This window comes from Melospiza melodia, chromosome Z (assembly GCF_035770615.1).
Source record: "Melospiza melodia melodia isolate bMelMel2 chromosome Z, bMelMel2.pri, whole genome shotgun sequence".
Lineage (NCBI taxonomy): Eukaryota > Metazoa > Chordata > Aves > Passeriformes > Passerellidae > Melospiza > Melospiza melodia.
This window is the reverse complement of record NC_086226.1, coordinates 70,416,127-70,439,441: the sequence shown is the minus strand read 5'-3', so window position 1 is coordinate 70,439,441 and position 23,315 is coordinate 70,416,127. Positions and strand designations below refer to the sequence as shown.

General features: G+C 35.9%; 1 protein-coding gene across 2 annotated transcripts in view; it reads right to left on the bottom strand.

Annotated features, from left to right (window-relative positions):
• Positions 1–2,045: 2,045 nt before the first annotated feature.
• The window catches only part of LOC134432379 (3'-5' RNA helicase YTHDC2-like), a 29,535-nt gene continuing 8,265 nt past the window's right edge, over positions 2,046–23,315 (bottom strand). Inside the window, exons 7-30 of one of the 2 annotated variants that reach the window (XM_063181020.1) lie at positions 22,458–22,614; positions 20,526–20,633; positions 19,255–19,403; positions 18,739–18,874; positions 18,221–18,347; positions 17,894–17,959; positions 16,775–16,953; positions 16,504–16,600; positions 16,336–16,423; positions 16,170–16,250; positions 15,161–15,243; positions 14,025–14,130; positions 13,772–13,891; positions 13,135–13,407; positions 12,565–12,691; positions 11,430–11,635; positions 10,815–11,010; positions 9,622–9,731; positions 8,033–8,319; positions 7,444–7,621; positions 6,306–6,509; positions 4,259–4,441; positions 2,979–3,082; positions 2,046–2,833 (exon numbers count right to left, since the gene is read on the bottom strand). In XM_063181020.1, coding sequence (XP_063037090.1) covers positions 3,020–3,082; positions 4,259–4,441; positions 6,306–6,509; positions 7,444–7,621; positions 8,033–8,319; positions 9,622–9,731; positions 10,815–11,010; positions 11,430–11,635; positions 12,565–12,691; positions 13,135–13,407; positions 13,772–13,891; positions 14,025–14,130; positions 15,161–15,243; positions 16,170–16,250; positions 16,336–16,423; positions 16,504–16,600; positions 16,775–16,953; positions 17,894–17,959; positions 18,221–18,347; positions 18,739–18,874; positions 19,255–19,403; positions 20,526–20,633; positions 22,458–22,614 — 3,324 coding nt within the window. In that variant the 3' untranslated portion in view covers positions 2,046–2,833; positions 2,979–3,019. Of the gene's footprint in view, positions 2,834–2,978; positions 3,083–4,258; positions 4,442–6,305; positions 6,510–7,443; positions 7,622–8,032; positions 8,320–9,621; positions 9,732–10,814; positions 11,011–11,429; positions 11,636–12,564; positions 12,692–13,134; positions 13,408–13,771; positions 13,892–14,024; positions 14,131–15,160; positions 15,244–16,169; positions 16,251–16,335; positions 16,424–16,503; positions 16,601–16,774; positions 16,954–17,893; positions 17,960–18,220; positions 18,348–18,738; positions 18,875–19,254; positions 19,404–20,525; positions 20,634–22,457; positions 22,615–23,315 lie in introns of those variants that run through there. The other variant, XM_063181021.1, reaches the window with a different exon arrangement.

Below are 23,315 nucleotides of genomic sequence, written 5' to 3'. Positions count from 1 at the left end.
ACCACACAGGACCAGGCACACAGCATGCCTGTGGCAGCTCCCCTGGGCAAGCAGGACCCAGAACATGGAGGAGAACATCAGGCCCTGAGAAGCATGAGAAGGATCAGAGAGTCATCTCCCAGACAGAGCCTTTTCACGTGCTGAAGACCAGCAGCCAGGTAGCCGTTGTACATCCCAGGAGGTCTGCATCAAATACTGGAGCTATATCACAGAAAATATCCCTCACAAGAAACTGCCAGGATCTAAATATTTGGACTGCCTCCCAGATATTACTCCCCAGTTGGATCTGGCACCCTTTTCTACACCTGATACAATCCTGAGGAACTTTTACCACGTCTTAAGCTTTCACCAGATCTCTTTAAGGTCTGTTTGTTTTGCCTAACACAGTAGGCCACTTCTCACATTACACTTCATTTAGGCCTTGGATCACCACTAAATGGTAGACAGATGATTTTTTTCTCTAATTTAAGACCTCCAGAAGTAGTGTATCAGCCAGATCTATCCCTTCTGTATTTGGTACTAATTACCTGTAATCCAGCCAAACATAGTATAAAAGCCTGCTGCAGCAGGATTCAGACTACAGGCAAGACAGAGACACCTATTTTAATGAACACAAGAAGCAGGAACCATTGTGTAACACAGCTTCTCTCCAGTTTGGATCTGGATCTTAGTTCCATGCTGTACTTATCCTCACTTGAAATTAAAGAAGGAGGTCCTTAAGATCTCCCAAATCCAGTGATACTGTTTTGTCTTACCTCTGTTACTCAGCACCTTCCCTCCACCAGCAGATGTGAACCAAACCCAAATTTTAATGGTTCCCTTAAACAGCAAATAGATACATCCCAATTGCCCCACAGGCAACTGGGAATGCTCCAAGAGACTGCAGAACAACTGCAGAAGCACTTCAAGCAAGATCAATACAAAAGCTTTTATCTACAGTTTCATTACAAAATTTTTCATACAGGTTATTTGACAGCATGAAGACAATTTAAAAAACCCCAAAAACTGAAGGACAGACAAAGGCACCAAGTCTAAAAAATCCAGTTTATGCCAAGTACTTTGTTCAATGAGAACACTGAGAAGCTGAACATTTCAGTACAGATTTTCTGCCTCCCTTCCATCAGTTTCAGATCTAGGGAAAAAACAACACATTTCAGCTTCTACTCTTACAAAGAAATAAGTTTACCTCTTAGGGTCCTTTCAATAAGGATTCCTCTAAATGCCATGTAAATGAACAGCAATGACCACTTTGACCATGTGGAGAGAAAAGGTAGCAGTCAGAGAGGACATGACAAGCATGTCCTAGACCTGTTTATGAAATTATTGCATCTTGACTGGCAGAGAGAAGTAGCAACATGCCAAAAATCTGACTGTTTTCTAAGAGCAGGGTTCCTGTAGGTTATATTTACTATTTTTATATCAATTAAAGAGGGTGCTAAACAAGTAATAAATGTCTCCCTAGGAAAAAAAAAGAGAGAGGAGATGGATTTTAAAGAACACTACTTGGTGCAAATGAGTCTTCAGCTCTGGATTCAAGATGAAAACATATTATACATATATTTTTTAAGATGTTTGTTTGTTTTTTAAATGCCTAAAGATCCCTTTTCTTTTAAATCTCTGGATACCTTTTTCATCTCCTTATCTTTCACAGCCATTCATATTCTTGGCAGCTTTTTTGTTGACTGCACAAGGCCCTGCAGTAGCCTTTTTCAGGTCTAACTTAAATTTCTAATGATGCTGTGCCAGAGTTAATGAATACATGGGATAGTCTGAACTATAAGAACATCCTAAGAAGACATGAGAAACTAAGTAGAAGCTCAGAAGCAGAAAAAGCTCTCAGTTTAACTCAAGAATAAGCAACATTGCTGACAGTGAGCAGACTGAATTTGCAACAGCCTTACATTACAGTATGTTAATGACTAAGGAAAAGCCCAATAAATGAAAACAGCAGTAGTATAGAAGAAAGAAATGAACTTGAAAGACAAGGTATAGAAAGAAAGAAAAATTGAAGACTACATCGAAAGATGAAGCAACTGGTGCCAATGTACTTTTGGCAATTATTTTTTATTTTTTATAAAAGGAGTAGAAATCTTATAACAATGCTCAAGTTAGTGAACTATTAGGAATACCATTTGGCCACAGGCCTCTGAAAGATTGTTTCAGCTTGTCAAAGTGTGAGTATTTTTACGGGCAAAAAAATTGAAACTAGAAATACCACTGGATCAATCCACACTCAAAAAAGTCTCATGCTTCTTTCCCTTCTGTATTTAAACTAGAATTCAAAAACTAATGTTCTCTAGCTGTCTAGTTGTTTGTAATTGACTATATCCTTCTCTCTTGTACTATGGATACAGAAGTTCATCAAACAATTACAGAATCTCCCAACATATTTGGAGACATCTATTCTCAATTTATTTATTTTAATCAAACTGCAAGAATGATTAATTAACATTAAACTGGCTTCTTTCATACATTTACTGGATTGAGAACGCTTTGAATGTAAACTGTCTGCTGGGCTATTTTAAACCCACAAACAACTTACATGCGGTGCGTTGCTTTAAACTTAGTTTTGAACTTTACCACATTTTCAAGTATCTGCCCACTACTGTAGAAAAAAATAATCAGTCAAAAAAAGACTCGTGGATAACCTTATTGACATTTTTTACAAGGAAACACTGAAACAAACATAATTCCCTCTTTTTTTCCACTGCTAGCTAAGAGCTAGCATGACTAAGAGCTTCAGGAATTCGTTTGTTGTGCCACCTTCTTCCTGATCTTGGTATTGTAGGCATGCTGTTGGTTCTAGTGGTTAGAGCTGATGTTTCAATGTCAGCTAGAAAAAATCAAAAGGAAGAAAACATTTAGTTCTCTGTGTACCTGTTCTTCCAGAAGCTACAAATGACAGTACTGAAATGATATAATTTGAGACCTGCTCCTCCATCATAAAACCAGAATGCAATACATGAAATAATAACTACCTCCATCTCATTATCTGACATGCTTAATCAGTTGAGTTTTTTCATTCCAAAGGAATATGGTCCCAAAGCTGCAGCAACTGCTCTCCAACTTGTGGTTCGAGCTCCTAGAAGCAATAAGGAAATTAGAAAATTTATTAGCACTGCTGCCATTGTGCATGTAAAAACTATTAATTACAAAATCCTTAGAAGAGGTTGCTGGTGGTCTTTCTGAAATAATTACTTTTGCTATTGTAACTTATATTAGAACTATCCCTACAAAAAGGCGTCAACAGCAGATTAGAAACATTCATAAGCAACCCTCACCTACCAGTTGTTTGGGGTTTCTTGTTTCAGGCAAGATGTCAGTTCTCAAAAAAGAATTCTTAATGAAGATATCATCACTAGAACAGATGCGCCATACAATTTGTGCGTTCCACAGGCCACTTCCTTATTAACTTAAGATCATTATTCTCCACATCTTTTAGGTTTAATTCCATTAAATGCAGTGGAGAATGTGGAAAGGCAGGTCACAGACAATGCAGTGGCTCTTGGTGGAATCACAGACAGTAATATAAATCATTTATTTTTGGTATTGTTCAGATTCTTTAGGTCTTAAGAGCCACTCAGAGGAGATGCACTGTCAACTTCAACATATGCTATGTTCCTTTCCTTGTTCTTACAATACTTTCCTTATTTTTCAACTGAAGAGTTTTTGGGGAAGCAGTGAGAAGACAATACAAAAAGTTTAGCTCCAGAATCTTTTATCAAGGAGATGTTTTGGGAGGGGACTGAGGAGAATACAAAAACTGCTGCAGAGAATTCTTGTGCAAATTCTTTTCTGGCTTTTTGTAGTTGCATTTAGCGTTAACAGATTGGAGAACAGTACTAAGCTTTATTCTGCCTCAAATATCAAGAGTCTTTTGAGGCTTTACAGAAAATGCAAACCTCTAATTATGAATGGTTATTTGGGTATGACAGACTATTTTATCTCAGAGGACACATCTGAATCAAACAGGAGACAAACCTCCAGAAATTAAAAGAAAACCACCAACAATACTTCTGAAAAAATCCAGCTTTAAGTATTTTTTTAAAAAACAACATTAAGCAAGAAACTGGTTTGATTTTAACAAATTCACTACTGCATCAGTAATTATGCATTAGCTGAAGCTACAATGCGCTCCGAGGAACTGTGATTCAGATTAATACATACATGAACACAGTTGAGTTCAAGGCTGAACAAGCTAATAAAGAAAATACAGTTCCACCAAGTAAAGATGGCTTTAGAAGAGAATAATAACTACCTGGCCATCTCTGCTTATTTGTACTCTCTTATTGTCATTCCAAGGGTTGAGCAAATGATGTGCAAACTGGAAAGGAATGCTTTCTTTTCGGATCCATTCCACCTTAAATACACCTCCAAGTCCAGCAGATCCCCAGTCCAGACTTTTCTCACACCGTATTGATGAACACATTCTAGCAAAACCCTGGAAGAAAAATTTAAATATGAAAGAACGGACATAATGAGAGCATATCTATTTATGCTGGAATTAAATAAATGAGTGGACTTCATATGAAACTTTCAAATTAGTTTCAGTGATTGATTCAAACACTCACACACATGAAGCTGGATCTCCCAAAATGTTTACACCTAGAAAGTCAGAAGTATAATTTGTTTTTTCCACCTCAAATATACCTTCTAGAATATGAGCATAAAGGATATCTTTCAATTAATCTTTCACAATTAACATTCAAGAGGCTTTTTAAAGAGGTTGAAAAGCTGCTGTAAAAAGTGCAAGGTATCAAGATGAATGTTCTATGACCATTAGCTATACCTCACTACTTGTACAAAATTCTTTCAAACATCTCTTCCTTCCTTCTGTTCGTCCTTCCATCCTTCTTTCCCTTATGCCCTCTTTGTTAATAAACATTCATATACAATTAAAAATGAGGAGCTGTTCTCCAAAGAAATAAATTAAAGCTGCTTAAAGTTTCTTTTTTAATGAAGCTAAAAGAAATTCCAACAAGACAAGTATTCAGAAATTAAATGAAAGAAACCACAAATCCAAGATTGCCTTCAATTTATTTAAGGATACCCTTTAAACACACACACCAAACAAAACAAAAATAAACCCAGACCATGCACAATGTATCAACTGTTCAGGTGAATTTACTCCAGTTATGACTTAGGAGTCCAAGAGATGCAGTGCACTGCCTAAGGTTACCCGCACACACTGCTGCTGTAAGTCATACAGTCCTAGACAGCTCAAGCCTTAAATGAAAATAAATGAAAATTAATAAAAGGAACAGGGGAAAAATACAGGTGGAAAGTAGAGACACCTGAGGCAAGAAAATATTATTAGAAATGTTTATCTCACGTTCCCATGAAGATAAGTGCATTGTCAAAACTGGAAGGGCAAGGCAACACAATCCACCTACATCCTGAGTTCAGTGTGTCCTCCCCTCCCAGCGTTCTTGTCTAAGAGCACCAGTACAACAGATTCAAACCGCATGCTGAAAATTACTTTCTAATATGGCATTTGCATTTGCCAAATCACTGTACACATACGTACATTTCAGAACAATCCTTCAGTGGTATCATCCATACCTCTATGTTTGGACTGGTTCATTAAATTTTAAGTTTCGCTGACTTCTATTAATAGTTTATAATACATAAAGAGATAAATTGAACTTTCTTTACTTGGAGCAACTGAGTTTAGCAGGCTCTACAAAACAGTTAACCTGCAACTTTGTACTAGCAGGCCAAGTCTTTAGCTTTAAACTGGCCACAAATACGTCAGCAAACTGCTGACAAATACCTCACTAAATGTGAACTCAAGACAGCTCTGAAAGAAACATGGCCATGACTTTCCAGCTTCCTAACTTTGAGAAACTACAGTTCCAGCAGAACAGTTTTTATTAAAACTTGCATTAAAGACACATGAGTTTCCTGGCTTTAGAAAGCTGTGACTTGATTGTATCTTCTTTTTCACTTACAACATTTATTTTGGCATGCAGTGAAAAAGTCAGAAATTCCCTGCTTTGTATGGATTTCTTTGTTTGTTCCACTGCTGCTGTTTTAAAGCATTTATGCAGGGTAGAAACATTATTCTGACTCATTATGTTTGGAGACAACCTAGTTTTATCCTTTGAGGGAAAAATTTAGTTCATTAAAAGGGACTACTCTGGAGAAGAATGAAGTACCCTTCCTCAGCAATCAGAGACATTGGCACAGTACTAATTATGGAGTGAGAAGTCATAAGCAAAGTTCTCCATACTGTACACAGCCATCTGCTGCACTTTCCAAAACCATCAACCACTACCAACAGTTGGTATTAGCTAAGGACTCACCTGGAAGTGTCCAGACCCTTGGACAGAAAATATTAAGTAAACCATGCTGCTTTGCCTAAAGGCTCCATTCAGTTTTCGTTCATTGCTTGGCATAGTGGACCATATACCCGTCTGCTGAGAAATCTCAATGTTCTGCAAGTTGCTACTTTTCATTATAAAGTACCGAACTGGCTTATTTTGTCTTGGTGAAGGTGATTTGGGAACCTGAAAGAATTAAATTAAATTAATAAATACAATAAAATAATAATACAGTAAAATAATAATACAATAACAAAAAATACAATAAAATAATAAATAAAATAAACCAAGCTTTAGCTCTGAAGTTCTACACGCATGCAGACAGACCTTTCAAGGAGTTTTTCCTCTCTTGTCCAAGGTTATACAAGAAATATACTATCTATCAGCTGTTCCTGTCAGAATTGCATTGAAAGTATATTTACATCTATTTTACATTTTTAAGTATTTTTCAAAATTATAATTAATTCATGAGGGGCAGCAAACTATTATGGCAGAACAAGCCTACACAGTCTAGTGATTAATTACAATTTTTTGAAGTCTGAGACAACTTCAGACAACACGATAATTAATCACTCTAGACTGTAGCCTGCAGCACACTTGCATTTCCATTTTCAGGAAACAAATTTTCTCCCTGTAACACTGGCTGAATTTAAAAAATACAGGAAGATTTATGAAAATACCATCACTACAAATGTATGCTTTAATAAATAATCATCAAAAAAACTGCTAAGCAGTCCTAATGTTGCAGATAACACAAAACTTAAAGAGAATCAGTACCAATGTATGCTGTAACAGAAGCAGAGGAAGACCGAATCCACAGAATTCAGAAATGCATGTACTGTACACACTGTCACTGTTTATTATACCAAGTTTCAAAAAAAAAAAAAAAAACAACCAAACACCTCAAAATTGATTTTTTTTCCTACTTTGAATAGCTTTTAGAACAAAGATATTTATTCGTGATTTTTGATTCCAAAATAAATATTATGTGGTTGTTAACAATGAAAATCTAAGTTAGCTTCTTAATTTATCAATACAATACCTGATAGTTTCTGAAAGATATCTGCAAGAGATTCTATTAATTTTGAAGAGCAGGGTAATATGTTTATAAGAACTGTACCTTCCCAGACATTGGAGAAGATGGACTAGCACAGGGGCTAGGGAAGCTACTGCTGTCTGCAGATTTCACTGATGATCGATCTGACCTGTCATCTGAAGTTTGTTTGGAGTGTAAAATATTTTTTCGTTTGTACGTCTTTGGCTGATGAAGTATGGGACGTGTAGACCTCATCAGAACTCTAAAATGTAAAGGTAGATACACAACAGACCCTGACTTTTTCAAGAGGCCACAGAATAATTTATACCTACATATCAGCCTACTAGATGACCATATATACTAGTCATTCCAAAACATATTAAACACTAAATAAAAAAGGATGCATTCACTCTGTAATGGTTAAACCTCTTCTGCTACTTCCCAAGGAGTACAACTCATGGACACTATTTCTGACTGCTTTCCCAAACAGCTAGCATATGTAATAAATAATTCTCAATGAAACCACAACTAACAACTCAGCACAGGGCAGTTTCAAAGCTTTCAGCTGTATTTATATTGTTTCTTTCTTCTTAAAGCTAGCAGAAATTCAAGTGATGTTTTTACAGATAAATAAATTACAAGCTACAGTCTCTGGAAGATCTCAACATCTTACTTTTCAGCATTAGAGGAGTCAGAGAATTCAGTTTCTGCTGCACTTCTGGTGTTAGCTGACCTCCATGTAGATGGTACAAGAAAATCTTCAGAAACCGCAGGTCTTGGTCTCTGACCAATTCCTGAAGGCTGCTGCAAACCTGCAGACTGTTCTTCAGCAGTTAAAACAGCTACAACTGCTCTTACAATTGCTTCATCAACTTGCGACCACGATTTAGAAGGAGCTCGCATGCGACGCAGAAATAAGCTATGCCACTTCTGTCTGAGTTGCAACAGCAAGCCAGCAGCCTGTAATGAATTGCAGTTCTGTTAAAGACTAATAAAAAATACATCAGTTAGGCAAAGGGCATCCTATGTCTTTCCTATCAGGCAGCACGTGGCATTCTGGCAAACTGAAAGGCAAGTCTAAGGGCTCAGGAGGGAAGAAAACTTACATTTAAATTATGCTGCTATCTTTTCTGTCCTCAGGTCCAAGATAATTTCTAAACCATTTCATGCTGCACTGCACAAAACTTAAAATTCTATGGTAAACACACAGGATTTTTCATTTTTCACTTTAAAAATTTCTCTTTTCTTTAAAAGCAGTCTTTTCATGTCTAATGCCCTTCCTGCCAGTTCAGTTTGTATTTATGGGCTCTTCAGACATACTTGATGGAAAAGACCTCTGGTTACTCTACCTTCTAACACCATCAGAGCTTCAAAATAACCAGAAGACTTGTATCCTCAAAGGCTAAGGCTCTTTTCTTCTTTTTATAAAACCTGACAGCAATTTTCTTTCAGCAGCTCCAGTTTCAGGTGCTCCATTTTAGTCAAGCAACTTAAGTCATCCTCTCAGAAGAGGAAATACACAATATGACATTTTTACTATTCTCCCAACTCCTGCTCAAATTTTGTCTAACCCAGCTCAAGCCAAGGTGTTGTGTACTGGCACAACACCACAAAGGCAATACAGGAGACCACAAACAGCAGAAGAGCCATTACACAGCCACTACTCCCGCACCCTGCTGCTTCCTGCAGCCATTTTCTTTTGTCTGCCAGTTTCTTTAGAATCTCCCAACTTATGGAAATGGATCAAACTGCCAAGCTGGAAATCATAAAACATCAGATACCCAAACTGCTTCCCAAGCAAATCCAACAGCAGCTGACTGCTGAGGCTCTCCTGCTTCCCAGCGTGATATGTAGGACAGCCACACCATGACAGAGGAAGAAGGATGAACACTTGCAGTTGGCTAGGTAACTAATTCTTTCTTCCTTTTTGCTCACAGGTGCAAGATTTAAGAGTTATGGGTTGCATCAATCCATAGGAAACCCTACAACTTGGATGTTGAATATGTGAATTCACGCAAATGACTAGCCTGGGCAAAAGAAGATTGAGTCCATGTTTGTGTGTTTTCCATATTTCTTACTGAACGCATGAACTAAAAGTTAACTAAAAGTTAGTGTGTTTTCCTGTAAATTTGAGAGACTTGAAGGGATCACAATAGCCATTCTTACAGCAAATTTTTGGCTATCCAACTGTTTTAAGAATCCTTTTAGGATGGTATGGCATAAATATACACAAAACAAGCATGGAAGTGATAGATTACGTACTTCAGAGTCCAGTTTGAGGTGGAGCCATTCATCTAGCTTCAGTAATGATACCTTAGAAGTTGTTCTGTCCTCCATCTCACTGTCACTGCTATCACTGGATACCCTGTCTCCTGAATGAAGTATAAAAAAATGCATTAACATTTCTGTATTATTTACATTTACATAAAAAACTTGAACATCACTATATTGCCAGCAATAAGATAATTTTCCTTCTAAATTTTCACTTAAAATGTAAACATTTGTAAATACACTTTTTCATTTCCGCATGTACATCCCAGGGAAGGCCTTTGCTTCAGTTAGAAGAACGGGTTCCCAGACCTCCTAAGAGCCCTACTACATAAACACCTATACTGATGTGATCTGACTTTTTCATGCACCTTCACCAATAACAAGCCATTATCAAAGCTTTGCCTGAAGTTGTTTGCAAAACCACATATTGCTCTATGCTTTCTATCTTAGTATAATGATTAAGAAAAAAATATAAATGCACGTGGCTATTTAGGATTCCTTTTTCAAAGTGCAATTCAATCAGCAATAACATTATTTTAAGGGTAACAGTTTTGGAGCAGTCAGGAAAGTCAGCCTGGACTCTTACTTCAAACTAGTATTTCTATAGAACTGACAACAGATAAGATTACTTTTGCTTCTATTCTTACAGCACGCCATTTAAATATGAAAAAAGGAAATTTTAATAAGTTGTCTACTACTTCTAGCTAATAATACGGCTAATTGACATTAAAAGTTATCAGTAGAAAATAATCTTTAAAATGCACGTGTCAACTGAAAGCAATACGATTATTTGCCATGTTAACTGTAACTGTATTATTCAGTTTGAATCATCTGGTTCAAAGTATCAAATAAACTAGGCTGTAGAAAAAATATACATGCTACACTTCTTAGCATTAGTACTGTCTTTAAACATTTTGGTTACATTTTTTATTTTTTTGAAAACTATACTGTAATTTCTGAGATTCCAGAATCGTAAAGATTATGAACTTACAAGGATTCACAAAACTCAAGACATTTGTTACACAGCCTATAAATTATTCCTGAACAGATACAGGAAGTATATATAGCTCTGTATTTCAAAAAATAGCCAAATTATGTAGAAAATAGACTTGCAAAATAAGTTTTCCAAACCACATACTAGTATAATACAAACGCAAACATTCCAAATCCAGACTCTGGTATACCTTGACAGGATGAAGATGCCTGTAAAGCAGTACTTGGTAACCTAGCTGGTCCACAGAAGAGAGCCACAGTGATGGGTGTTACAACAGAACAGCACCTGATGTTTGCTATCCTGTGAGTTCTCGTCATTTCATCGTATATCAGCCAGTCTGTAGGGAGTGCCTGAACAGCTGCAGTTTGGCCATTCACTGGGGGAATCTGTGCAGGAGCAAATAAGACTAGGTTATTTTATCATCTATGGGTCATTAAAACAAATTTTAAACTTAGTTCCTATTTTATGTATGTAGAAATAAATACATAAATATTTACATACACAAGAATAAGAAAAGCACAAGTATATTCAACCAGACTTAAAAGTTATCCTATTACCTTGAAGAAAGATATTTTGCTTTAAAAGAGGATCTAAAGAAGTATCAGTTTCAGAGCAGAACTTTTTCTTCGTAACAAGGAGCAGAGATTGTTACCTCATACTTCTACAACTAGCTTTTTCTTTTAATATTTTGTCTTGTTCCACTTAGCAGGACTAACTGAAATACTGGAAAAATACATCAACTCCAATTTTTCATTCTACCACCCGCCAGAAAAAATATTTTCTAAAACGTTCAAAGTGTCTTTACCTTATTATACTGAGGTTGACTAAGAACAGAGGTTGGATGAAATCGCACTTTCTTCTCCTTTGGTGCAGTTAAAACCAGGCTCTGTCGGTCTACATGCACGAGATTGGGATACATCCCAGCCACTAAGGCAGCTTTAACTACAGCCCAGTTTTCAGAGTTAGCATTAACATCTCTAATATCAGCTCCTCCTCTGGCTCTAACAAAACCTGAAGAAAGAAGGAGGTCCAAACTGTGTTATATCTCCTTTTTTGCTTCTCAAAAGGAATTTGAAAAACAAAAATTAAATAAACTACAAATTAGTTGCATTTTTCACAACTGCCAACATTAACAGCACCAAGAAGAAACCCTTACACTGAACTCCTTCCTGGTAAGGGGTTTCACACTGATGCAAAATAGAACTACTTTTTACAATACTTCCTAACAGAATATTAGAAATTGCGTCATTTAATTGCAACTTGCTTACAACTTAGCATGAGTTCACCCTGCTCAAAACCTAGAGTAGGTGAACTTTAAATATAGTGCAGGTGAACTGTTTGTTAGCATGAACAGCTAAGCAGAGGAAGTAAAAGATATCTTTGGATGAAGGATGAGACCTCGAAAGTGGCCCAAGGCTGGCTGAAGCGGTAATATACGAGCAGGTGATGGGCTGCCCACACTGAGTTAATGGAAGACCCCAGACCATGAACTGCCATTGGATCAAGAGAAGCATGCAAGGAACAAGCAAGGCACGTGAAGATCAGACACACTGACAGTAAGGCATAAAGGGATTTCATTATTCAGGACACTCTCCAGGAACATCCAGCTTGAGCTGAAATTAACTGACTCTACCTCAGAACCTAGGGTCTGAACTCATTTTAACAACTGTCTGAGGAAAAAATTTACTAGAACATAAAAATCCAAGGAAACATGTCTCACACTGCAAGACAGCAGGATGTTGAACAATCAGGCGGCCTTCAGTTAGGCCAGCTACTCCCCGGCCACATTTTCTTACCCTACCATCTCCCCCATGCCCAGCATGAATATGTACTGTTCTTTTTCAACTTAGAAAGGAAAATGACAAGTAAATACTACTTTCCTTACAATTTGTAAACACTTAACTCTAAAATAACATTAGAAGTTTTTCTAACCTATTTACCTGAGGCTCTAAGCTGGCCAAGCAACTGTGTTCTCATTCCTACGATGATTTGCATTGTGGCTTGAGACAGGAAGTTCTTTTCACAGAAGGCTCTCTCCCAGCCATCACTGCGTGCCTTCTGCCATGCCTGTAAAGAATAATTTTTTAACATTTGCACATTTGCCTACTAATTTAAATATCTAAAATTCAAAAATGCAGAGTTCTAAAAGCTACATTTATGTCACTAAAATTAACCAAAGTAAATGTATCGAACCTGATTTATTTAACTACTAGATTTTTTTCCCCATTCCCTCACTGAAATATAATAATTAACTTTATTTTAAGTTCACTACGTTATTATAAAGATCACTATGTCAAGGTTGCTATTTTAAGTTACCCATGTAACAGGATATAAAGTGGCATCGTGCTGGAACTTACAGAATTTAATCAGGTTTGAAAAAGTCAGACAAACTGTGTCCCTCAGAATGTGAGTCCAATATACAGGAAGGCCATAGTCTACCACTCTATGTCCAGCGTGGCTGGTAGGTCATTTACTCGGATGCATGAGCAGTCCTTGTTCTGAAAGGATACCTGAAAAGCCCTGAGAAGCACCATGTGGTCGCTGAAGGTTCCCGCAGTGAAACGCTTCCTGCACAGCATGGCCGCCCGCTTCTGAGAGGCCAGCGCGGGCAGCACGAAGGGGTCTCGGTAGGCAAGAGCACAGGCAATGGTCAGGACAGGATCCAGGCACTTCAAAACAACGGCGCACAACAGCATTTTACCGAGGTGTGGCTCCACTGGCAATTCAGTGAGATGATATCCAAGTTCAGTGAGATTTTCCCAAGGGTCCATGGCATCTATAGTCTGTTTGAAAAAAGAAAAAAAGGTGGGGATGTAGGGAAAATGGGAAGAAGGGGTGAGGGGGCAAAATTAATTAACAATGAAAGCACAAAAGATATTAATTACATCACCTGGATTTGCTCCCAAAACTCCCAAACACTAAAGAAGCAAGTCAAACTAGTTTCAATTCAAGATTTTACAGTAGTCCCTTCTCTTAACATGGAAAAATACATACACACACACACAAAATGAAAACAAACAAAATTTCAAAGCATCCTTAAGTAAGTGAACAAGACTTTCAGTACAATTAAAAGTCAGCAAGATATGTTACCAAACCACAAATACTACTTAAACACAACTCCCATCTGAATTGTACTCCTCTGCTGACCTTGAGCATTTGCAGAGCATTTTTCACAATTAAAGCTGGTGGAGGATCAGGAGCTTTCATAAGAAAGTCAACAACTGAACAACTAATTGGAGCCAGAAGTTTTGTGTGTAAACAAAGCTCCTGCAAATTAAAAAGAAGAAAAATACTATTAAAGTTTGGGAAAGAGAAAATATTTACACACCTTTTTGGAGTTATTAGTATGGTCTGGTGATATACATTTTTTAGAATTTTTAACTTCTAAGTGAACACATACCTGAAGTGGCATTCTTAGAAGTTCTGGAGTCTGGAATTCCAACATATTCTCAAATCGGAGCCTACTGAAGAGACGAAAACAGACTCCAGGCTGACAGCGCCCAGCCCTGGAAAATAAAATGTGGGAAGCTGTGAAAATTAGAGTTTCTTTTTTAAAAAAACCCAACCAAACAAAAAACAACCCACACAAACTTAGAATACAAATGCAAAAGGTCTAAGGGAATGGTAATTTTGTTCTTAAGAGGAAGTCCCTCATATGAATTAAAAGAGTTTTCCAGTACATTAATTATTTTTGACAGTGTGGAAATTTATGTAATTTTATTATAACAAAATACTTATAATTTTATTATAAGAAAAATCTGGACAAAAAAAGAAGCAAGACCTATCTAAATAAAGTGATATAATTTTGCTAACTTGAGATCAATCCAAATCTCAGTCATCTTGTGCCACAGGGAACCTAAGTTGGGAACTTTGTTTCTTCCTCTTCAAATTCCCCAGTTAGAAGTCTAGATGTAAATGGCAAAATGAAGACCCAAAAACATGTGAATGAAGGAACAGAGACAGCAAATGCTCACAATTCATGCTCAAAAACCTGGAGGATAATGACAACATTTTATCTCCAAACAGGCATTTGTTGCTGTCTACACACACAACTTCTCAGCCCTCACTCATTGTGCTGGGAAGAATATGATCTTGAGCATCCTGGTGAATATACAAAGTCATGAATACTCTGGAGCTGGTCAATAAAGAATCACTGCTCGGTGTCACTTCTACAAAAGGGATGCCAGGATATCAATTAAAAACAAGCAGTAGGTAGTCCTTTGCCCACAGACAAGTTACAATGGCTGCTGGTGCTACATGGCAGAAAGAGGAATTAAGTTCACAGGGGACAACAACCTAGACCTAATATAAGTTCTGGGACATTCTTGAGTGCTGCTTCTCTGTATCTTGGGAAATTAGTCCAAGAAAATACATGACCCTTCATTTACTGCAGAGAAGAAGTATTAACCATTGTTCAACATGACACTGGACTAGCCTAGAAAAATTACCCAGTGTGGCTGCTATAGGTTTGCAATTTACTCTTAATATACGGGATGGTGAATATCTGCAAAATAAGCAGATATTAGCAATTATTACCTGCCTTTTCTCTGGATAGCACTGGCTTTTGAAATCCACACCATCTTCAGCATTGTAACACAACTCAGTGCATCAAAAGACTTCTATAAAAGCAGAGTAAGGAACATAAAACCACAATTAACCACGATATGTGAAATAAAAAGTTTATTAATAAGCTTTTAACAGAAGTTCTTTGCAAAACAGAAAAAATAATTTGAACTAACATCAGCAGCTTCTGGCACAAAGGTATGCTCTGAAGTACTTCCTTTCAATTGAATTTATAATACATGTTCTACATTATCTTTGTGCCATAGTTTCCTAAATTGAAGTTTTCTTTCTAGTCTCAGGAGGTAATTTTGAATCAATAAAAGATACAGACTGTATTTTGAATTATCACAAATCAGGAAAGAAAAATGTTGTTGTATTGTTAAAAGTCGTCTTTGTCTTACTTGGAAATCACATCCTTATTTTCTTACATTTGATCCAAAGTTCCAGAAAAACTGTATTACCACAGGAACTTTAGAAATTTGGCATTATCTCCTCTATGAAATCCAACTTCATTTTCAAAGACATAGGTCTTAAACTACCTCATCATACTATATCTCCTTTCCTTCACACATAATTTGGGAATGGGCATTCAACTCATCAGAAGCAATACTTAAAAACTTAATGGCTTTGATTTCGACTTGACACAATAGTAGGACAAAGGGAACTCCCAGTGTTCTCTTAAGTCTCAGAAAGTTGGTGGTCTAAACAGATGGACTTGTTTAAAACAACTAACAGAAACTATAAATTTTTACAAAGTACATTAGCATATCAATCTTCAACAGTTTTTACAAGGTTTATCCAAAGCTAATTATTTACAGTATTTGTCATAAAATAAATGTCAAAACTTCTGTGATCTTTGTTGCTTGACATGCACTAGCTGTCAGCCTACTATAAGAAAACAGTCCTCTAAAATTTACCTATTATGTGTTGTAGAATAACACTAGGAAGTTTACTTGTCACAGAAAGTTTTAACCAATCATACCTCTTTCACCTTGCCTGAGTCAATAACAAATACAACATCATTGACTGTTATGCTGGTTTCTGCTATATTTGTAGAAAGAATCTGCAAATAAAACAACCAAAACTGTAGTTAAAAGCAAAGACAAAAGAGATTCATACAGTATCTGATAAAGTCCTCTAAAACTTACTATTTTGCGCACACCAGGAGGAGGACTTTTAAGTACTTTCTTCTGATCCAAAGTCTGCATATTTGAATGAAGCATGAAAACCTGATATCTAGTGCAAGACAAAGAGTACACTGAAGTATTTTTAAAAGACACAATGAAAACCTCAACCATAGGAACCAGAGGCTTTACCTGTGCGCATTGTCAGCAAATCTCCTGTCATCACATAGAATACGGTCTCTCAGGCTAACTATCTCATCATATCCAGGAAGAAATATTAAAATTGCTCCTGAAAAAAAAGGGCGTTGGCAGTGTTTAGCAGCAAATTCACTTAAAATACACATCAGTACTGTGCAGAGTAGCATTTGGAAGGTTTTACCTATTTAGTGTTTCCAAAAGAAGGGCAGGATTTACCAAAGGCTGAAAGTACAGTCATTTATTGGGAGTGTGTGTTTATACTTACCAGTCTCAGAACTGTGACAGATGTTATAAAGTAAATGCATAATAAGGTCAAGATCCACTTTTTCATCATCAAAACTGTGATGATAAGCTGTCAACAGCTCTCTGTCCTCTGCACTAAGGTCACTACCACTTGTTCGGACCAGGGAACTTTCATCCAGATTTCCAAACCCTGCTGAAGCACTAAAATAGAAAAATGCACAGACCAGAGTCAAGGCTGCTTGTTTCAGGTTTGCATTCAGCCAGCAAGTAAACTTAGATCAACACCAACAAGATTATTCCTTTCAAATTTAAATTTTAAAGAGTAGCAGAACAGTATCTTCAAAATACTGTTACTGTTCACTGATTTAAGTAAAATCCAACAAAGCATGAAACTTCAATTTTTAGCATAACTTCACTTTTCTTATTCTTTATTGAAACACATCCATAAGCAAAGTGCCGGAATTCAAAGAATAAAGACACTACCTGTTTACCTGTTAAATAAAAAGTATTTAAAAGAAATGTTTCCCCAAATGTTTTCCTCACATGAACAGGTACTACGCAAATGGACACTACACTAAAAAGTGCTCTAAAAATACTGGTCTCTACCAAACGATAACTGAACTATAACTGTAAGGTAATCAGAAACCAATTCTTAAATGACCTAGTGTAAATGTTACTTCCATAAAATTTCTTTAATATGGCTACTATGTACAGACAACAATGTATAGATAAAAACACAACAGGTTTGTTTCCTAAATAAGCATCTAAATTAAAATGGTACATGGCAGAATCATTATCTCTATTTATCTAAGTCAGTATATTCATATCCTGTCTAGACATATAATCATGATAGCAATGCCCATATCAAAATGATAAAAAATAACAATATGAAAGAAGTCTACACAACTCTTAACTATATTTAACCTAGGATTTGCAAACATAATCAATGAAATACACTGAATACAAACACCCTTTTTTTTAAGAGCATCTTTTTGAAACATTCCTGGTCTCAAATAAATCCTGCTATTTAGGTCAGATTTAAAGGCATAAAAAGCTAAAAAATGTTCTGATTAGAAGACAAAATTCCAATTTCCCTTTAACATTTCCCTTCAACTGTTTCCGCAAAGTAGTTATAGCTTACCTGTAGGATTCCAACAGGTCAACAACCTCGGTCTGTCCAAAGTGCTTAGCCCAGTCCACAGCCATCCTGAAAGAATACACAAAAAATCTTTCTTAAACTTCTCTCTTCAAAAGACACACAGCCTAAGACTCTGAATTAAGAATGCAATTTATAATTTCCAGAATAAAATGTGATAAACAGAAGTTAGAAAATGCTTTGAATGTCAAAATTTACTATTGCATATAGTAGTCTATTAAGTTAGCAATTAGTTTAAATGTTGAAGAAAATTCTTTCTCATTTGTACACTGACAAATGAATCTGTGTTTTGGTTTGTCTGTTTGTTTTTACCAGCCATTAGAAGATCTGCAGTGGATATTTGCTCCCATACTGATCAGCTGCTCTACTTGACTCAAAAAGCCTCTCCCTGAAGCAATCATTAGTGCAGTCGCACTGGTTTCACTGTGCCTATAATCAACTGAGAATTACAAATAAATAAATAAACAAATAAACCAGCAAAACAGATAAAAACATTCTTACTTTTGCACCTAAATTGAGGTATGAATGTGGCTTACATGACTTTTAAAATCTAGGCCAGAGAGAATTTGTTTTCTGACTTCATCCCACCATTCAGTTTGCATGAATTTAACACTACTTTAGACACACTGCAACATCTGTTAATACTTCAAAACAAGTACAAACAAACAAAAAAAAACTAAACAATTCATTAATTCTGCTAATTCTATTCACTTTTCCAATAGGCATCATAATTCAAACTTAACAACATTTTAAACTGGAGATAAAGCAGCCACAGAAATTCAAGTCATTTGTTATTGTTTTTTTCATATGTTATAAGATGACAGACTTACCACTGACATTTTCATTTAAAATGAGATGGAACACCTGAGCAAAGGCATCAATATCTTTATGCAACCAGATGTCAGAAAGACAAGAATCCATTTCTTTTATTAACCACAGTTCAAGGCAATTCACATCTTTTTCAGTCTGAAGAGGAAAAACAGTATTGAAAGATAGGTGTCTTCCAAGATTTATCTTTATTCTCCTATATTACACATAAAAAAATTGAACAGTTGCTTTTCCAAGTAGCAATCAGAAATTCAGCATTCAGATACCAGTTAAAGCATTTGTTGTATCAAGCAAGTACTTTAAGCAATGGCAGTTCAGCTATTTAAGCTGAAGAGAAGTTGTGCACAAACTATTTTAAGTGAAAAGCAGACTTAGGCTAGAGTAGTTCTTGGTAACTTCAAAAAAATCATCTACAAGATTTGTTAATACCCTTCAAGAAATTCTACAGGACTAGTATCTTTGGAAAACAGCTTTTAAACCAGATTTAAACACATTTTCCAACAAAAGAAAAAACTTACCAGTTGATTAAATACTGTGTCACCATCATCACCCAAAAGACTACACTCTTCAGCTGCCTTTGAGACAAACCTTGGTGTCTCAGGTTCCAGCTTAGTATTATTTTCTTGAGCAGCACACCACTCAGTCAGAGTGCTTTGCTGCTTTTCTTCTGCAACACATAAAGGATTTCCATGAAAAGTATTACAGCCATCCTAATTATCCATTAATTTCAGTTTAAAAAAATTGCAGCATCTAATGCCAAAGTTTAAACTTTGATCTCTTATATAATCAAGAACATTGTTACCAGTCCAATATAAATTCCATGATTAAGGGCACCCAAAGTGCCCTATGGCAAAAATCTACTATAAGAACAAGGTAAGAAAGACCACTTGGTTGCTTAAACCATTAAGCCAGCCTGCAACTTGCTGCATTCAAACGAGATTCCTAAGTAGCTTCTACACAATTCTCAATTCAGATGTTCCTCCAGAAGTGAAATGCCAAAGAGCAGTGATATAACTCTTGCATGTAATAACTAATCTTTGCGTACCAGTAAAAGAAACAGTAGAAGCCATCAGTGCCCCAACTGAGCTTTTCTACCTACCGTGATCAGAGCTGAGCATCATGATAAATATGCAGTTAGGACTGCATGATACAGCTTTGGGACTGGCCTTTTCAAAAATTTTTTAATACTCATGAAGATAATTACTTTCAGCTGTCAGAAAAATTTCTCAAATATTGTGATCAATATACCCAAATACTTAATCAATTGAAAAGAATCCCCTATATTTGGTTCAAGTGTTACTGGAGGAGTAACAAGGAGAAACTGCTCCTTGAACTAAATGCGTTAAATGCATCCATGTCTGAAGAATGCGCTTAAAAACGTTAATAGTAGAAAGCACTTTTGTGCAAGACACACAAAATCCTGCATTCTCTAATGGCCACATTTAAATTTGTGCCTAAATGTCAGCATATTGTATCTTATGTTTCTATAGTGTTCATGTGGGCAAAGCCCCACGCATTATGTAGTTCTACCTCATAATAATTAGGAAAAAATGCAAAATTTATTCACTAAAAGAAGTAAGAATATAACCACTGAAAGTAAAAATATTTTTTTCAATCACAATTTACATCAACAATGTAAACAGAGTTTTAAAGATACATGCTGTCATCTAATCGTCTCATTTAAAAATCTGACTTTAGAATTTTAACAGAGAATCACTTTACTTGTTCAATCAATCAATCAATCAAGTAAACTCATTGTCAAGACATAACAATCAACAAGTCCACCAACCTTGCTGCTTCTCTTTCTTGTACTTTACCATCTCTTTGTTTGTATACCCAGTACTTCGTAAAATGTCCTCCAAAAACATCTCTTTAACTTCAAAAGGTCTTCCTTGGACTAAAAGTAGAAATAATTCAAGAAAGATTAGATATTCCCAAGCTTTGCTTGAAGAACATTACTTCTTAAAAACAGTTTTTATAGACAGGAAAGTGAATTAAACATGATTAGGGCCAGATTTAATAAATTCTTATATTCCTTGGAAGGTCTTGTAAGAGTATCTTCACTTGAGATTATCTTCTTTAAGTGACTGGAACATAACAAAAATTCAAAAGGGAAATGTCAGGTGCATACCACGTTTTTCATTAACCTCTTCAATTCTATTAAGTGTAAATAGCAAGAGATATAAGATGGACAGTTATTTATTGCAATTTTATCAAACAAGAAGAAAACAGTCACTTTTGTTTAGGCGTACAAAGAAAAATTCACTGTGTCAGCCGCTTGAATTACTCAATATAAGAGCAATTAAAACAGTTTCAGTGTAAGATCCCACGAGCAGACTGCCATGTCTGTGTTCAGACACTACCTCCTTTCATGAGAAGTATACAAGGAGATGGACTTCTCTCAATGTCCTCAATTACTGCAGCCAATTTTGGCTTTCTTTGCTGACCACTTCCCATGGTCTTTCTCTCCTAAGAACTTACTCTGATTTCTCTTTTAACATCACTGTTTTCTAGACCTTATTTGTGGATATCAAATTATGTTTCTACACAGGAAGAATTCATATCTATTTTAGGTTCCTTAGCAGACACTTACCACAACTAAGTTTAGATCACCTAGGATTTATCTCTCCTTCAGGAAGAACAAGCTACAGTTCACATATTTTCAGAAGCTGTCATAAAGGAAGTCTTCTAACACTAATCACAAATTCTGTGTTCTACAGAAACCCGCAACTAAAAAATATTGATTTCTGTGGTCAGGACGATTGTGTCAACTATACTGCTGAAGAATCAAAGCTTTTTCATTATATTACTGGAAAAGTTGTCTAAACCCTCTTTTCTTCATTCTTAAATTAGCAAAATTGGAAAAAGCATCTTCTTAATTGTGATTATCCTGCGAAGTCCAGTATGTGATAATAGTGTAACTAATGCAGTAAACTGAAGAAAGAGACAGTAGCCAGAATTTCCAAAATAAATCTATTAATCTAAAAGGATGAGAAGCTGCAAAGAAAGTAAACTGGAAAGCCACACAAAAATTACAATGAGGTTTTTTTCCTCCAAAAAAAAATTGCGCAATATTAAAATTAAGTGTAACTACCAGATTCATGCCTCCAACAAGCTGCAAGCCTTATTTTCCTAGGCAATAATTTAAAACTGAAAACCAGAAATGAACACTTTTATGTGTAAATAAGAAAAAATAATGCTTTCTCATTAACGTCCCATAAAATTAACCAATGACTTGTGTATAAAATTCTTAAGCAAAGAATCATATCATTAAAACATGTATCCCAATTTGCCTAGGACTGCATTTTTGAAATGGATAGACTTATGTGAGTTTTATCCTCTAACTAGTAGCAATATCTGAAGCCAGACCTACAGTCGACTGGAATATACTCATAGATATCACACTCCTGTAAATCCTAGGGTCTGTATCGCTATGCAGACCGGCATTTTAGAACCTTCTCCTCCTTGAACTGAATACAGATGGGACCAGGGCATCCCTGCATTTACAGAATATCCATTGAATAAAACAACTCCCTCTGAGGCAGGTGCAAATAGTTAAGAAATAAAAAACATAAGTAAACAAGGAACAACCACTGCTGGTAACTCTAAGCGTATTTATCACCTGCCTTTACTCAGAATGGTTTGGTACAGTTCAGTTAACAGTTATCTAGCAGTCTCAGGGCAGGTATACTGAGATTTAAGAATTTACTTAAATACTTACTGTGTATTACTGGGCAACATCCAAAATACCTAATAAAGAGGTCTGCATCTAGAGCAGCACTAGAAATAATTAGTTTTAAATTAGCTTGGCTTTGCAACACATCTCTCAGTTTTATAAGCAAGAAGTCACTGAACCTATCCCTCTCATGTACTTCATCCTGTATGAAAGAAAAACAAACAAAAAAAAGAACATCTAAACATCACAGATCCAAGATCATAACTTTTCACAAACATGTTTTTTTTTAAATTTAAACATGTAATTTGGTGGTGCATTGCAAAGGTATTAAAATGTTTAACTTAAGAAAGAATGATTTTTTTTAAAACTTAAAAGTAAAAAAAAACTTCAAAAAGTTGTATAATGGTATCATAGTAGATTGCACTGCAATGAACAACCCATCTCAGACCTTAATTTCAGTGATCAAAAAGAGCATCTGAAACTTCTAATTCTTGCGCTTGAATCTCATTTTCAAGATAAAGCCACAAACTGCAAATCCTAAAATCTTATTTCAATAAAATTACCCTTCACAACTGATAAGAATTAAAAAAAAAATATGATACCACATAATGATAAAAAGATGGTTTTCTTAGATCCAATAAATTATGCAGAAAGCTTATCATTAAGGCACATGTCTGATCAATCATCTTTGCCTATCTTCTGTTTAGTTTTATATTCTGAATGTATGAATCAAGAACAAGATTTGCAGGCTGAAGTCAAGAATGCACAAACCATTCTTCTGCTTTTTTTCCTCCTTGGTAAACGGACAGCCACCTAAACTTACCATGGCTTTTTCTTTTTCAGCAGTGGAGAACTTGCAGTAAACATTCTGGTTCCACTGACTTACCGAACTCCACAATAGGA